At 35.9% G+C, this 15,487-nt stretch overlaps 2 protein-coding genes across 2 annotated transcripts; both read right to left on the bottom strand.

Annotated features, from left to right (window-relative positions):
- Positions 1-203: 203 nt before the first annotated feature.
- Positions 204-857, bottom strand: LOC113767344. The gene has a single exon (XM_027311406.1). It carries the CDS (start codon positions 855-857, stop codon positions 204-206), a length of 654 nt encoding a protein of 217 aa, XP_027167207.1.
- An 11,458-nt stretch (positions 858-12,315) lies between these two features.
- LOC113767330 (G-type lectin S-receptor-like serine/threonine-protein kinase RLK1) lies at positions 12,316-13,752 on the bottom strand. The gene has a single exon (XM_027311386.1). It carries the CDS (start codon positions 13,750-13,752, stop codon positions 12,316-12,318), a length of 1,437 nt encoding a protein of 478 aa, XP_027167187.1.
- Positions 13,753-15,487: the final 1,735 nt, after the last annotated feature.

Genomic DNA, 15,487 nt, shown 5'->3' with positions numbered 1-15,487 from the left:
TCCACTTATCATTCCAATCCTTTTCCACTATTTTGTCCACAATCTCCTTGCAATCTGATTCGATCTGCACCCTTTCCCAGCCTTCTAGTATAGCTATCTCCAGTGCTCTCCTTATTGCCAACACTTCTTCCATCCTGGCCTTCTACTACATGATCTTGGGACAGCCCATGTTGCTATCAGCCTCCCACTGGCATCCCTTGCAACTATTCCCCAACCTGCCTTCCTCGCGTTTCTGTTGAAAGCTGCATCTGTGTTGACCTTGATGCACCCTCTTTCTGGGGGTTTCCACTCTCCACAGCGGTCCTTACTTTAACTCCCGTCCCTTCGTTCCCAGTCAGGGTCCTTGTGGCTTCTTGGTATTCTCTCCACTCTGCCACAGCTTTGTTAACTGGTAGGAAAGGGTCCCTTTCCACCCCCGTGAACTGCCTATCATTCCTTGCTTTCCAAACTTGCCACAGCAAGTTTGCTGTCAAGATAATATGGTCTCGCCCATCCTCCCTTTTAGTTGCTTGCATCAGTTCTTCCCACCAATGCCAGAAGGAGTTTTTAAGCCCCTCTAGTCCATCCCACTGTAACGGTGCAGCTTTCCAGATCAATGCTGCCCTATCACACTTAAACAGCATGTGTTCCAACGTCTCCACACCTTCTCCACAATTAATACACATAGGACTACCTTTTCCCGTTCTCCTCATCACTACTTCATTGACTGGTAGTACTCCTCTTAAACACTTCCATATGAAATGCTTAATTTTGTGCTTCATATTGAGCCCCCATAGCTCCTTCCACACTCTAGACCCCTGCATATTCCTGCTGTGGTTTGCTTCTCCCCCGTCTTCCTGTCGATTTTGCTTGTTCATCTACTTCACCCACATGTACCCAAACTTCACACTATAAACTCCGTTCTCATTCCCCACCCAATACATTTTGTCCCTTCTTCCTGTTTTACTAATGGGGATTGTCATGATCTCTTGGACATCCCTCTCCTGAAATATCTCCTGTAACAACTTGTCATCCCAATCCCCATTCTTTATAAGCTCACTCACCTTTTGCACCCCACCTGCCCCAGTCCTAACTGTCCTTACCTTTCCCTCCCTTCCCTCTAGCAGCCATCTGTCCTTCCAGATGTTGACAGTTCTTCCACCACCAATCCTTTTCCTCATCCCTGATTCCAAAATATACCTTGAGCTGAGTAAGCTTCTCCACATCCATGAATCTGACGGCCTAGGTTCCATTTCCCATAATGATTTCGCTTTGTAGTACTTGGATTTCAAAATCCGGCTTACTAGCAAATTTGGTTGGGACACTATCCTCCAGAGTTGTTTGGCTAGCATGGCATCATTGAAACTCTCTATATCCCTAAATCCTAGTCCCCCTTTCCCCTTTACCTCCTAGAGTTTCCCTCAACTAACCCAGTGCACTTTCCTCTTATCTTCTCCCTCACCCCACCAAAACTTTGCCATTCCCCTACTAATTTCTCTACAGAGCCCCTTTGGCAACTTGCAACAGTTCATTGCATAAGCTGGCATGGCCATTGCTACTAGACCTATCAACGGGTCAAATCTGGGCCGAAATTCATTATTCCGAACCCGGACCTGTTATACTATACCGGTTCCGTATCCGGCCCGTTTATTCTACTCTATGTTCCGGACCCGGATCCGACGGATCGACCCGAATCCGGATCCGGGTCCGGGTCTACCTGAAAAAATAGCTGAAACCTGTTTTACAACAAAATTAGAAAAAGTACTACTTTTTTTTTATTAAGAAAGGTCAATTTAATTTTGTCCAACAAGTATTATTTCAATGTTGTCACTTGGTTAAAGTCTTAGCTGGGCTATCTTGCATGTGTTCATTAACATCTTCTAGATATAATGTTTAGCATTGATAAATACTTTTTGTAAGATTTAAATTCATGCTTTTGCAACAGGTGTTGTATATGCCAAAGGCTCTGCATGTTTGTGGATAATATTTAGTTGTTTGGGCCTTTGGGGTATTGAAGTAAATTTGGGGTATAAATTTGGGATATATTATTGGTATATATATATCTATTTTATATCCGGATACGGGTCAAATACTGGCCGGAATGATGTATTCCGTATTTGACCCGTTTTTTGTTTGACAAAATGGATCCGGATTTGGGTCCGGATAACGGAATTATATCCCTATCCAGACTCGTAAAAAATTGACGGATCCGGGTCGGATCCAGATCTAGACCCGGACCATTGACAGGCCTAATTGCTACCGACTTGAGCAGCACTTCTTTCCCTGCTGGGCTGAGCAATCTTTCCTTCCAACTATGCAGCTTCTTTGTAATCCTATCCTTGATATATATATTTGAACATTGCATTCTTTGATCTTCCAATCACCATTGGCAACCCCAAGTAGTGACTCTTCTTGACCTGTTGCATTCCACCCATAACTTGCAGGACCTGCTGTTTCACTTCCTCCCTTGTGTTCTTACTGAATAAAATGGAAGATTTTTCTGCATTGATCACTTGGCAAGAAGCTGTCCCATATTCCTCTATCACCTGAACAACAACTTTTGCTTCCTGCACACTTGCTTTACAAAAGATTAGAGAGTCATCGGCAAAGAATAGATGGGTTAGGTTAGGACCTTTGTGAGCAATTTTCATGCCAGAAATTAGGTGTCTGTCCTTGGCGAAATTTAGGAGGCTAGTAAAGCCTTCTGCACAGATAAGAAAAAAGTAAGGGGATAGAGGGTCTCCTTGTCTTATTCCTCTGGTGGGTCTAATATAGCCTTTTTTCTCTCCATTTATATTCACACTATAGGAAACAGTGGTTATGCCCTCCATAATCCACCCAACCCATCTCCTACAGAAACCCATTTTCCCATGATTTGGCTATAAAATCCCATTCTACACGATCATATGCTTTAGACATGTCTAATTTGACTGCCATATATGTTTCTTTCCTGTTTATCTTTCCATTCAACCAGTGGATGTATTCATGGGCCATGAGAACATTGTCAATGATTTGTCGTCCAGGCACAAAAGCTGATTGATTCTGGCTTATGCACTGTCTCAGTATAGGTTTCAGTCTATTAACAAGAATCTTAGTGATGATCTTATAAGCCACATTACACAGGCTGATAGGTCTAAACTGAGACACAAAAACTGGATGCTCTACTTTAGGGATCAGAGAAATGAGAGTTTCATTAAAGGTTTTCAACATTTTACCAAAATGAAAAAAACTCAGGATAGCATTTATCACATCATTTTTAATGATAGTCCAGTATTTTTGGAAAAAGAAGGGGGACATACCATTAGGTCCAGGTGCTTTATTGGGATGCATGGAGAAAACTGCTTCCTTTATCTCTACTTCAGATATTGGTCTGATTAGCCTTCTCTTCATCTAGTCAGAGATAGTCTATGGAATTTTCCTCAGGATCTCATCCCCATCTCTTGGATTTGAGGTAGTGAAAATCTTTCTGAAATAGTCAGTTATCTCCTGTTGCACTGCCTCCTCAGAATCACACCAACTCCCGTCCTCCCTTTGAAGTGTAGATATGTTGTTTTTCTTCCTTCTAGTAGCTACACATGCATGGAAGTATGAAGAATTCTTATCCCCCTCCTGTCGCCATTTTACTCTAGCCTTCTGACTCCAATAGAGTTCCTCTCTTCTGTAAGCTTTCCCCAGATTCTTTTTTAGCCTAGCAAGTTCTCCCTTCCTGGTATCCATGTGACTACCTTGGGCCACCTTAAGTTCCTTCTGTATCCGTCGAATATCCCTTTTTGCATTTTTTAGGAGTTTCCTGTTCCATTCCAATAATGCCAACCTACACTTTTTTATCTTCTGTTGCAGTTTGTAAAGTCTGGATCCTTCCTGCTCCCACTTCCAAGCTTTACTGATGACTTCCTCCACTCCTGCATATTCAATCCATCTCCTGTCAAACTGAAAACGTTTCTTTCATTTCCTCTTTTTGGATTGTGTATCCAGCAGTAGTATACAATGATCAGACGCTTCCTTGAAAAGGTGACTACACTTGGCTTGTTCATATAGATCCATCCATCTTTTGCTAGCATAATATTCTATCTAGCCTTTCCCTTACTACGCTGCCTGGACTCCAATTATTACACCAGGTCCAGGGCACTCCCTCAAAACCCAAGTCTATAAGCTGGTTCTCATTAATGAAATTCCTAAACACTTTAAAACTACTGTCTGGTCTACTATTACCACCCCACTTCTCTGTGTTAGACGTTATATCGTCCATGTCCCCCATGATAATCCAATTGTCACCCCAAATTTGCTTCCTATGAGTTATAATGTCCCACTGATTTTTCCTGACAGTGTCATCAGCATTAGCATAAACACACACACACCACCAGCTATAATTCCTATCAGTGTCACCGATCAATAGTTCAATGGTAAAATCTGTATAAAGAATTCTATTAATCTTGAGATCATCCTTCCAGAAAACAGCCATACCACCAGATTTGCCTACCGGATCAATCACAAACAGTTTGTCAAATTTATATCCCATTAGGTAGGTCTGATAGACAAAAAATTCCTAGCAATTTGTCTCGCTAGGTAGGCTAGATAAATAGAAGTGGTGGAATTAGTTCCAAAAATAATAACCAAGAAACCACAAGCTCATAGTGCAGAAGATACATGGCATTCATAATCTAGAAACAAATCATATGATAATTCATCTTCATCATAATTATTTATATGTCAAAAGCAATAAATATATTCTTACCCATGCCAAATTTCATATTAACATAAGCAGTTGAAGCTATTTTCATCCTTAATATTTGAATTGAAAATGTAGCGAGTGGCAAAACCACTTACCTTACATAAACGAACCAATACCCAGCATAATTCAAGTAATTCTCGTAATTCATGTCCTCCCCACATATAAACCATCCCAAATTACTTAACTCGAGACCCATGAACCAAGAAATATAGAACTTCCCACACCTATAAGATGAGAACCTAGTTGAAAGCAGCATTGTTAGATATGATTTCCAACTGTGGTAGTGATTAGTTAAACAAATATAACTTAGCTATGTACATAAAAAAACTACAAATTTGATATAGTTGAAAACTAGACTCCTAATACTAAAGAATCCCTAGAAGACACTGTTCTTTGACTCGAACATAAACTGGCCTATTTTCCCACAAGTGTCAAAACATTTCCAGTACTGCAAGATGAATTTCAATACACTTCCCAAATTTTCTAGTATCAATAGCTAAAGAATTAGAATCTAAATTTTACACCATTGGACAAGTTTATGAATCAAGTTTCAAACACAACCAAAATCACTCAATTCTGACATTTTTACATAAAGTTATGACCAATTTTTAATCACTTAATTCTGATATTTTTACACCAAGTTATGACCAATTTTTTAAGACTGTACATGGCTGTCTGTTATCGTGAAATTAATGAAATCAAGTTTGTCTTAAATGTAATTATCGAGAATCCATTCTATTTGCGATGCCTAATCCTTAATTACAAGTTCAATACCAAGATATACAAGAGATTATCCCAATCCCAACCATCCAACCTTAATTTTCATTTCCAACCAAGTTTTCAAATGGCAACAAAAACTCAAAAACAACATGTAATAAAGCCAACTACATGGACGACTTCAAAATTTCAGAATATATCTCATGGGCGCACATTCGGAGAATCAACTAATGCTTTAATTATGACCAATTCTGCAGTCACGCCTTAATCTTACAAATCTGATCATTTAAAGAAATATTCATTGTCAACTACATCAAAGCCATATGCAACTAAGCAATACACTTGAAACCCAGATATTGCTCTAACCACAAAACTCACTTTATCCATCAAACTTTCATTAAATAAAACTATAACAACTTAAACATGAAAGGGATTACCTTAAATAGTAAACAAAGAAGATTTTCCAATATCCTCACCAGCCACTTGACTGTTATCCGCCAAAAGTCCTCTTTGATTGGAAGAAAGAAGAAGAAGAAAATAAGAAAGGATTGAAGGAAGAAGAAGGAAAGAATTAAGGAAATGGTATACTTGAAACCCAAATAATGCTCTAACCACAAAACTCACTTTATCCATCAAACTTTCATTAAACTAGTAATAGTTCACATACTTTGCACGTGATTGCATTATCTTAAAATATATTATTTTTTAAATATTAAAATTTTTTTGTGAAATTTTGATGATCAATATTATAATATAGTATTTTTATATTATTTATTTTCTTTAGCCAATTACTTTTAAAAATTTTATTAAATGAAAATAGATAGAAAGCATTCCAATGTAGTTAACATGTCCCATAGGATTGAGTTTGGAATCATGAATCAAACACTTTTGATTTATTGATTGAACTCTAACATATCAATTATTGATAATATCATGTTTACCAAAATTATTGTATATTCATGATTCTATTGCATATAAGCCACAATCATTATAATCTTTTATAAATGAAGAATATAATCAAGGTAGAAAATTAAACATACATGTAATTTGAATTCTTTGTATTATGTTAACTCTATTTTTGTCAATAATGGAGTATAAATGATCCACCACTTAAAGTTTTTTTTTTTTGGTTTATGTATTCTGACAATTGAAATTTCATAGACAGAGATAGTTGAGATTTTTCTATTTTCTTTTTATTTGATTCATATTTTTTAGCACAATTCATTACAAAGCAAAAGCAACAAGACTACTTTTTCATATGAACACAATTTTTTGGTTTTAGTGTCAGTATTTTTGATGATCATGGAATTGGAAATGATAACTGTGGCAAATTAACAATTTTAATATCAGTTTTTAGTATATTGCAGTGGTTTATTTTTTTAATTGGCAGCTTTTAATCCATAACCACTATCATTATTGTCACTTATTGGAATGCACTAAATCTGTCTAATTACAATTGTCACCATTAATGAAATTTACTTAATTTTAAAGCTTTTCATTTCATAATCGCTACCATTATTTACTAATATTGCAATATAATAAATATATGTAATCATTAGAAAAATAAGGGTGTTTTGGCGTCACTGAAAACAATTTGGATATCATTTTTATTTTATCATTCTTCATTTTAAATTTACTTTTATTATAATTCTCATTTTATCATTGGAAATGGCTTCTGACTTGATGGATGGATTTGGTTTGCTGAAACCAATACAAATGAAACATTACTATATTATTGTCAATAACAATATTTGTTTTCCCTTAGATATCAGTGATTTTGGCATTGCCTTTGGTATTATTTGAATTATATTCTAGTTTATTAATTTATTTGCTATTTACTTTATGTCATTTTATGAATAGTTTTCAGTTTTTATTATTTTGAGGGTTGCTATTGATGATAATAATAGTTTGTATGGCTCTATTTCAGATTTTCTTTTTCCAATTTAATACTGCTATTTCAGTTATAAAGGTGTCATAATTTTTTGTATATTGAAATTTCATTGGGTACAACATGAAAATTTTTTAAATATAAGTAAAAAGTACATAATTTTGAAATTTACTTGTGATATTTAGATGAAGATATACAAATGAATAAGGGTTTTCTTCTCCTTGTATGTTTCTCTTTTTTTCCAGAGAGTATCTATTTTTGACATTGATTTTTTTTTTTTTTTACAATCTCAACCAATGACTAATGAGAAATTTTTCATGCTTCGATTAAGAAATTTTAATCTGTATACTAATCAGAGATGGAGTCCAAGGGTAGGTAAATATAAGAATTTTCATGCTTTGATTTTTTTTTTTTTACAATCTCAACCAATGACTAATGAGAAATTTTTCATGCTTCGATTAAGAAATTTTAATCTGTATAATAATCAGAGATGGAGTCCAAGGGTAGGTAAATATTTTTTAATGAGTGATTTTAATTATAATTACCAATATTATTGAGATGTAATCAATTGGAGTGTTTTATTTCTTTTAATTAGTGTCACATTGAAATGCAATAATTCTAATTAAAAGACATGAGGGTAATTTAGGATAACAAAAACTAAGATAAAAAGGTGCTTACATTCCTTAATGCCAAGATTCATACTTTTTTATATAGTAATGCTAATAATAAAATGATAACAACTTAAACATGAAAGGGATTACCTTAAACAGTAAACAAAGAAGACCTCTCAATATCCTCACCAGCCACTTGACTGTTAACCTCCGAAAATCCTCTTTGATTGGAAGAAAGAAGAAGAAGAAAATAAGAGAGAATCGGAAGAAGAAGAAGGAAAGAATGAAGGAAATGGTAAAGTTTGTTGAATAGTAGAATCCTACTACCAACTTACGACCCTATTGGGCAAAGGGTTTTTTTGCCTATTTTTTCGTCTACAAGTTTTTTAACAACTTTAATTATAATAATCTTAAAAAACTTCTCAAAATTATTAAACAACACACTTCAAAATACCCAAAACACACAAAAATCTCCCTTCCTCCTTTCTTTTTCTTTCTCTCCCACCTCAACCCACCTTCACCTCCGCCGTTGACCACCATCGGCCGGCAGCTCTTCCTGCGTTGGTAGAGGTTTTTTTTCGCTTTTTTTTCTCCCTCTTCCTCTCCCTCTCCTCCTTTCCCCCCTCCCTCCCCCTCTCCCGATCACGTGACCAGAACGCCGAAGGGGGGGTGACGGGGGAGAGAGGAAGGATGAGAGGGGAGGGGAGGGGAGGGGAGGGGAAAGGAGGAGAGGGAGAAGAGACAGAAAGATAGAAGAAAGCAAAAAAAAAAAATTTCTGCTGCTGCTGGCAGAGGTTTCAACACCGGCGGGCAGCGAGTGGTGAGGTGAGGGAGAAGAAGAGGGGAGGAAAGAAAAGGAAAAAGAAAGCAAGAAAATAAAAAAAAAGTTTTACATTTAAAATTTTTTTTTTACAACTTCTAGAGTAAGTTACAATAAAATTTTAGACAAACACCTTAAAAATTCATTTACCAATTCTTCCAATATTTTATTTGACTATCCTCCAACACCAGAACTTCCCTAAACTTCTCAATTTTACCCCAAACTTCTTAATTTTTAACTTGAGACGACAAATAGAAAACTTGGGTATCACATAATAGCTATCATCCTCCAAATTCAGGTCCATAGACCATATTTGTAAGTTGGCATGCTGTATCCACAAGACCTTACTCTCACAAATATTAGATATCTTATCATAACTTCCAAAAATTTACTGAAATTTAAACTTTATAATTAATAAAGACATAATAGTCTTAATTTAATACATCTACTAAACACCTTGATCTATAATTTCTAGTGTTTGGTCATCTATCTATTTACCTCTCTCTTATCTTCTAACTGCAATTAATCTTCCTTTCTCGATCTGAAAAAAATATGGGTTGAACGATGTGCGCTCAGTAGGTAGCAATTAATTGCCTACTAGATCATGTAGCTAATATATATACAATATACTCCGTAAGATTTTTAACAGCATATTACATGCATAATTATTTTGAAAACAAAAGCATATGTTGCTTTACATATAGAACTTGTGAGTGGCAATATAAACAATATCGTATATGGCACAAACATAGTCAAACTTGAAATTCATAAACCTTCAATTCTTTTCCTTTCACGAAACAACTCATAAACAAGTACACACAATAGTTGGCTTCTGAGCACTAACTTAGAAATTAACCCCTTCTAGAAGAGTGGTAGGTCAAGCATTTTCCTTCATCTTCAATTGATCTACCCAATCATGGGTCATAAAACGATCAAGCATTTTTCCTGATCTTTATTTGATCGTCATAACATGAAAGAATTATAGCCCTTACCATTCATTTCATGACATTTTAGAGCCTTTTATAACATAAACTCATTTCACACATCGATCACGTGCCCATTCTTTACATTTGGTAAAACATGCGAGTCATTCATATTTTGTAACATAAGAAATGTAGGCAAGTAGGAATACATTATCCATTTTCATATATTAACATAAGATTTCATTTGAGAGAAATTCATGCTTTAGTATTTGAAAAACATAGAGGGAAAAGAAACACCTACCTCAAACTATTTGCTTAAAGAGATCCTTAAATTTAAAGTACCTCCAACCCTATAAGCAATAACATATATCTTTCAATTAGTTCATCCATCTTATCTTTAAAATACTTATTCCTATCTTAAATAGCCTAGCAATCATGTCGGTTCTTCTATAAAAAGTACTTGAAAAGTTTCCAAAAATTGAAAGTTACCCTGTTGAAGGGTTTCCCATTTTGGGAAGACTTTTCCATTTGATAAACAGTCTTAGTTCAATTATCTATAAATTAAGAAAGTTTCTAATTTGGTATAAACAGGCCCACACTTGTTCGTGCTGGATTTGAGTTTGGATTTGACTCAACAGCGAAGCACACCATGAAAAGGTCTTGTTTAACTTCATGTTAGTGTTTACAATCTACCAAGGTTAGCTTCTTAAAAAAGTCATTGAAGCCATCGGATTCAGTTAGCTAAATCCGCATCATTATAATAAAATTGGGCTTTTAGAGCTTAATTAACTTTGGGTCATTTCTTAAGGATTAGACCTCACAAAAACTGTCCATTTCATAAAAACAGCTTGCAATAATTGATGTAGGCATTTCTTCATATTATTGTGTTTAATTAGGCTTTATACCTCTTCAATTGGTCAAATTTACAACAATTCGCGTTTCATTTAAGCAAAAGGGCCATTTAGTTAGAAAACTAGTCCAACTCTAAAACTTTTACCACAACCTTGAAGATTAAAACCAAGACATCAGCCGTCTTCTTCCTTTGGGCTCAGTCCCTCATCACACCGCCGCTTCTGGGCCTCCACCACCACACTCAATCATCCTGAGCTGCTCCCACAGGAGCCACGCTGGTAGCCAGTAGGATGCCATCCAGACGTGCCACACGGCACCGAGTTGCAGCCTGCGACTTTCACCCTTTCATCGATTTTTCTATTCGTTTCAAAAGCCCAATTTCCCAATGAAATCTCTTGATTCAATGGCTCCACTATTCGTATCTAAATTAACAAAGATTCTTCAAGTGTATGGTCCAAGGATGTGCAGAGCCTTGGTTGTGGTTCTGATTCATCTGATTCACAGTAGGAACTTTTGAAAAGTTACTTTTCCTAAGATTTGTCTAACAATTTGAAAAATACAATTTTCAGAAGCCCACTAGCAAATGAAAAATGAGTTTTAACCTAATTGACCGTCAATACTAGTAAATATGATATGCAAACAAATCAGCAACTTTAGATGACAAATTATTCTTCACAAGTTAAATAGTACCAACAACAAACAATTAAAAAATTTATACAATTTACACATAACTAATCAATACTAAATATTACAAAATTCAACGCAACCTAGGATAATACACCTCAAATTATACTATCATACATGCTACGAAATCCTTCAATTAATCCACTTTCACAACTTTCACTAGCATAAAATAAATTAGAACCAATAATCAAATCAAAATTGGACAAAACATAAATATACGGTAAACAATAAAAATACCAAAACAATGCAAAACAATTAACCACTCTACCAATAGATAAACATAACATAATCATAATCATTCAAAATAATACAAAATATGACAAATTCATACTACATTATATAAATTATATTACAAATCTTTACACATATTCCAATATAAAACACATGTACATATAATTAATAAACAAATAGAGGAGGGTTGGGTTGGATGATCAGATAAGAGAAATGGTAAGTAGAAGATTTAAATCCAAGACCTCCCACTTATACTAATAATAATGATAATAATAATAATAATAAAGAAACCTATCATACCCCAAAAACCCACAAAAAAACATACAATATGGGCTCCTCGCGACGCCGCGGGGACCAATGCCTAGTTTAATATAAAATCCCAAAAGAGATAAATGAAGTATCTAAACTACTAGTAAAACAATCAATAACATTAGTCAATTAAATAGTTTTAGTTAAATGAAGTATTTAAACTAGTCGTAAAATAATTAATAATATACAATTAGCCAATTAAATAGTTTAGTAAGGGAAGGACCAAAAGATTCGGGATTTCACAATAGCAATCTTGCAAGAGTGCCATGGCTCATATGCTCGTACACCAATAGCCGATGTTGTCCTTCATCACAGAATCCAAGCGATGGGACCAAATTTTCGTGGTTAGTCTGACCCATTGTTATCACTTCACTTCAGCACGAAATTCCTTCTCAGCATCTTAAGCCATTCTAACTTCTTGACTTCAACAATGCTACTTTCGGAACTAATTTTGTAACTCATCTTTTATACAAGGCCAAATGATCCCCTATCCAACTCTTCCTTAAATCGATTGGTAGCTTCTGCAAGCTCTTTGTATGGAAAAATATGCTAATTTATATCCCCCAACATCAGTATTCAAATGATATTACCCTCTTTTTCCGGTACATGAGGTAAAAGCCCAAACAAGCAGTCGTAATGAATATCAAGTTTACTAAGAAAGAGGTGCCAAGAAGGACAGGTTCCACACGTATAAAGGTGCCTCGGTCCTTCGGCTTTGATCCATCACTCTTGCGGTATTTGATGAAAGCTTTGGTGTGAATAGTCTTATCTGCCTTCCCATTATATAGTGGCGGCCCATGCTTCCAGCAATTGTTTTCTTTGTAAATGGCAACAGCGCAGAAACAATCACGCAAGCAATTTTGCACACAGACTCTTTCATTTGAAGGATGTATTTTCGCAAACTCAGACAGTGGCCAATCTATGTCAGAGACAACCTCAAAATCATAAAGGTTTTCTGCAGAGCGCCCATCTACTTCAGCACAACTAAGAGTTGAGTTTGGTATGCAGCTGCCGTACGTGTCATCTGGATCAAGCAATACATACCTTTTTGGACACTCACAAACTGGTCTTCCATTTTTGAGGTTGCAAATGTTGTTAAATCCACAAGCTCCACTGCCCCTGTTTGCTCGAAGGCTGATACATATATTCGGCGGCAAATACCAAAGAACCTTCCAGTTCGGATTTCCAGTAGAAGTCCTGGGATGATAATAATGTGTGAAGACCCCATCAAAATCTATTGTTGCCCGATGATAGTTTTCTGATGCTGGTGGTAACCGTGGTATTGAAACTAGATTCAGCTGCTCTGTTTGATTGTCCTTTTTCCTTATGTACATGGCACCTCTGCCATCAAAAGTAACTTGGCTACCAGAATACAGTGGATCTCTAGAATCAGAAGTCTTACTATTGTAGTACTCAGCATCGTCATCCGTAACAAGCACTAGATTCCCGTCATCGCGAAAACGGAGATAAAATCTTCCTCTAGAGAAGCTTGTTGCTGACTTTCGAGAAGAAAGAGAATCACCAATTTTCAATTCTTGATTTGGGAGTATCGTATCAGCAGGATGTTTGAAGCTTTCCCAGAGCCAGCTATCATCATTCCCCTTGAGGACAAAATTGCCGGTATCATTCATAAAACCATGATCAATTTGAGCAGAATCAACATTAGCACTCCAAAGTTGTAAGCCTCGAGGGTCACAGTGCACAAGCCCTGTTTGAGGATCAAGCTTTACAGTCGATCCTCGTGGCACTGGATTTGTTGAATTAACAAACCAAACTACAGTCTTGTCTGGTATCTTGTGAAACCATATGGAAAGCAAGAACAGATCCTTATGCTGTACTTCCTGGAACCCGAATGCAAAATCGCCAGAAGGTGAAAGCCAAGGACTAGCAGATGTTTCACCTGCAGTCAAAGTACTGCCCAAAGGCACAATACCATTTTTTTGAGATAAAGCAGATATTGGGAAGAGAAACAAGAAGAAGATGAGTTGTATGCATAGGGATGCCATTGCAATAGATGGTTTAGTCCTGTTTACATGTTGTATGCATAGGACAATAGGACGAAAGACTTTGGAGTCAACTCTTGCATAGTAGCAGTGAGATCTGCTTGTTCGCCTCAATTTCTACGATTCTATCACCATTTACGCGTATGGGACCACATCCACATATATAGTATAGGTGGAATCTAGTTACTACCATTAACGTTCTTTTCTTCTAGTTCAGTGATCAAGCTACAATGAGTAGTTTTCATACACAACAGCGTGTAAGAAAAAATAGTACTTTATCAATTCCGGGTAACAAGTAACCATCTAGTCCATAATTATACTGCTTCTCAAGTCATGACAAATCATTTCATCTGAAATTTTCTCAAAATCGACTTGGTAAAACACTAAAACTGATGCTTGACGGCCTGCAAGTTCCTATTATAATTTATGCGGTAAAATTTGTAACTAAGAAAATCACACAACTGTTAAGAAAACTAGCAAGTAAATGGTGCTCTTATGCAATTGTCGTTTTTGGTTAATATGTTAATTAATTTTCTACATTACATTAAACTCTTGAAACTAATCGGGATTTGGCATTGAATACACATTGTCATAACAACAGCTAAAAATTGAAGACTTGACTTTGTCAATGGGGTCTAATATGCGTTTCCTTCAAAGGCTAGACAATATATAAATGGTCTGTGTCGGCCTTGGCGTTCCGCGTTTGCGTCAGCCTCATTGCTGACCAACTTAAAGTAATAAACAAATAAGTTGATTTTGTAACATTAAAATGACAAACAGAACCAATCAGTGACATCAGCAGAGTATATCTTATGGAGTATTAACAATCTGCAAAGGAATATGCCTAAAAGGGGTGAGTCCAACTGTAAAATGCACACTCTTTTAATATCTAAATAAAAATCAATAAAAATAAATAGATTTTTACATAAAAGTATGAAAAATTTTGTTGAATTGGGTTGAAAAGATTAATTATTTTTATTTGGATTGTCAGAGCATAAATGTTTGAATAATATGCATGTGGTCCTTATTTGTGATTATGATTGTGATGACCCCAACTCCTCCTAGGGCATATTCAAGATTTTGGCAGATCGCCTACCCAATTCTCGCTAGGACTCACTACATTCATTGCAATCAATTCTCAAAATAACCATTCAAACCTCCACATAAGTACTGGAGTTCTACAATTCAACCAATAATTCAAACTTAATTACAAACCAAAAGTGAAACATAGGGTATATTACTAAAATATCAAAATAAAATCTATCTGCCAATATACATGTATAAGAGAGTCGTTACATTCAAGTTCAAACTTATCCGCTCCGGGTCTCCACTCCTGCAAGGAAAACAAATCTAAGGGGGAGTGAGCTAATATTCAGTGAGGTTTTATTTTCTAAAAAAAAAAATAAAAGATGAGTATCCAGCAGGCAATCCAAATAGTTAAATCATGAGAACATCTCATTTAATGATTCAAGGCAGTCAGGAAGTAAATGTTCAAACATTTAAAGACTTAAAATCGTTCAAACCATTCCAAGAGTAATAAACATTCAAGCGCTCACTTGGAATCATTCATTCAGTCATTCAGTTTCCATCATTCAGTCATTCATTGTATTCTATTCACTGGCTAGTTCTCCACCTGACTCAATGGTCATGCTCGAGCATACCAAAACAGTGGCCCAAAGTACCAACCTACCCGACCGAATCTGCTTCTAGCTCGAATAGGCTAGTGACGAAGGGTAAG

This window comes from Coffea eugenioides, chromosome 1 (genome assembly GCF_003713205.1).
Source record: "Coffea eugenioides isolate CCC68of chromosome 1, Ceug_1.0, whole genome shotgun sequence".
Taxonomy (NCBI): Eukaryota; Viridiplantae; Streptophyta; class Magnoliopsida; order Gentianales; family Rubiaceae; genus Coffea; species Coffea eugenioides.
This window is presented reverse-complemented; position numbering and strand designations above follow the sequence as displayed.

Excerpts from the sequence above, each read along its gene's own strand:
- LOC113767330 (XM_027311386.1), bottom strand. The coding sequence starts at position 13,752 with ATGGCATCCCTATGCATACAACTCATCTTCTTCTTGTTTCTCTTCCCA.
- LOC113767344 (XM_027311406.1), bottom strand. The coding sequence starts at position 857 with ATGAACAAGCAAAATCGACAGGAAGACGGGGGAGAAGCAAACCACAGC.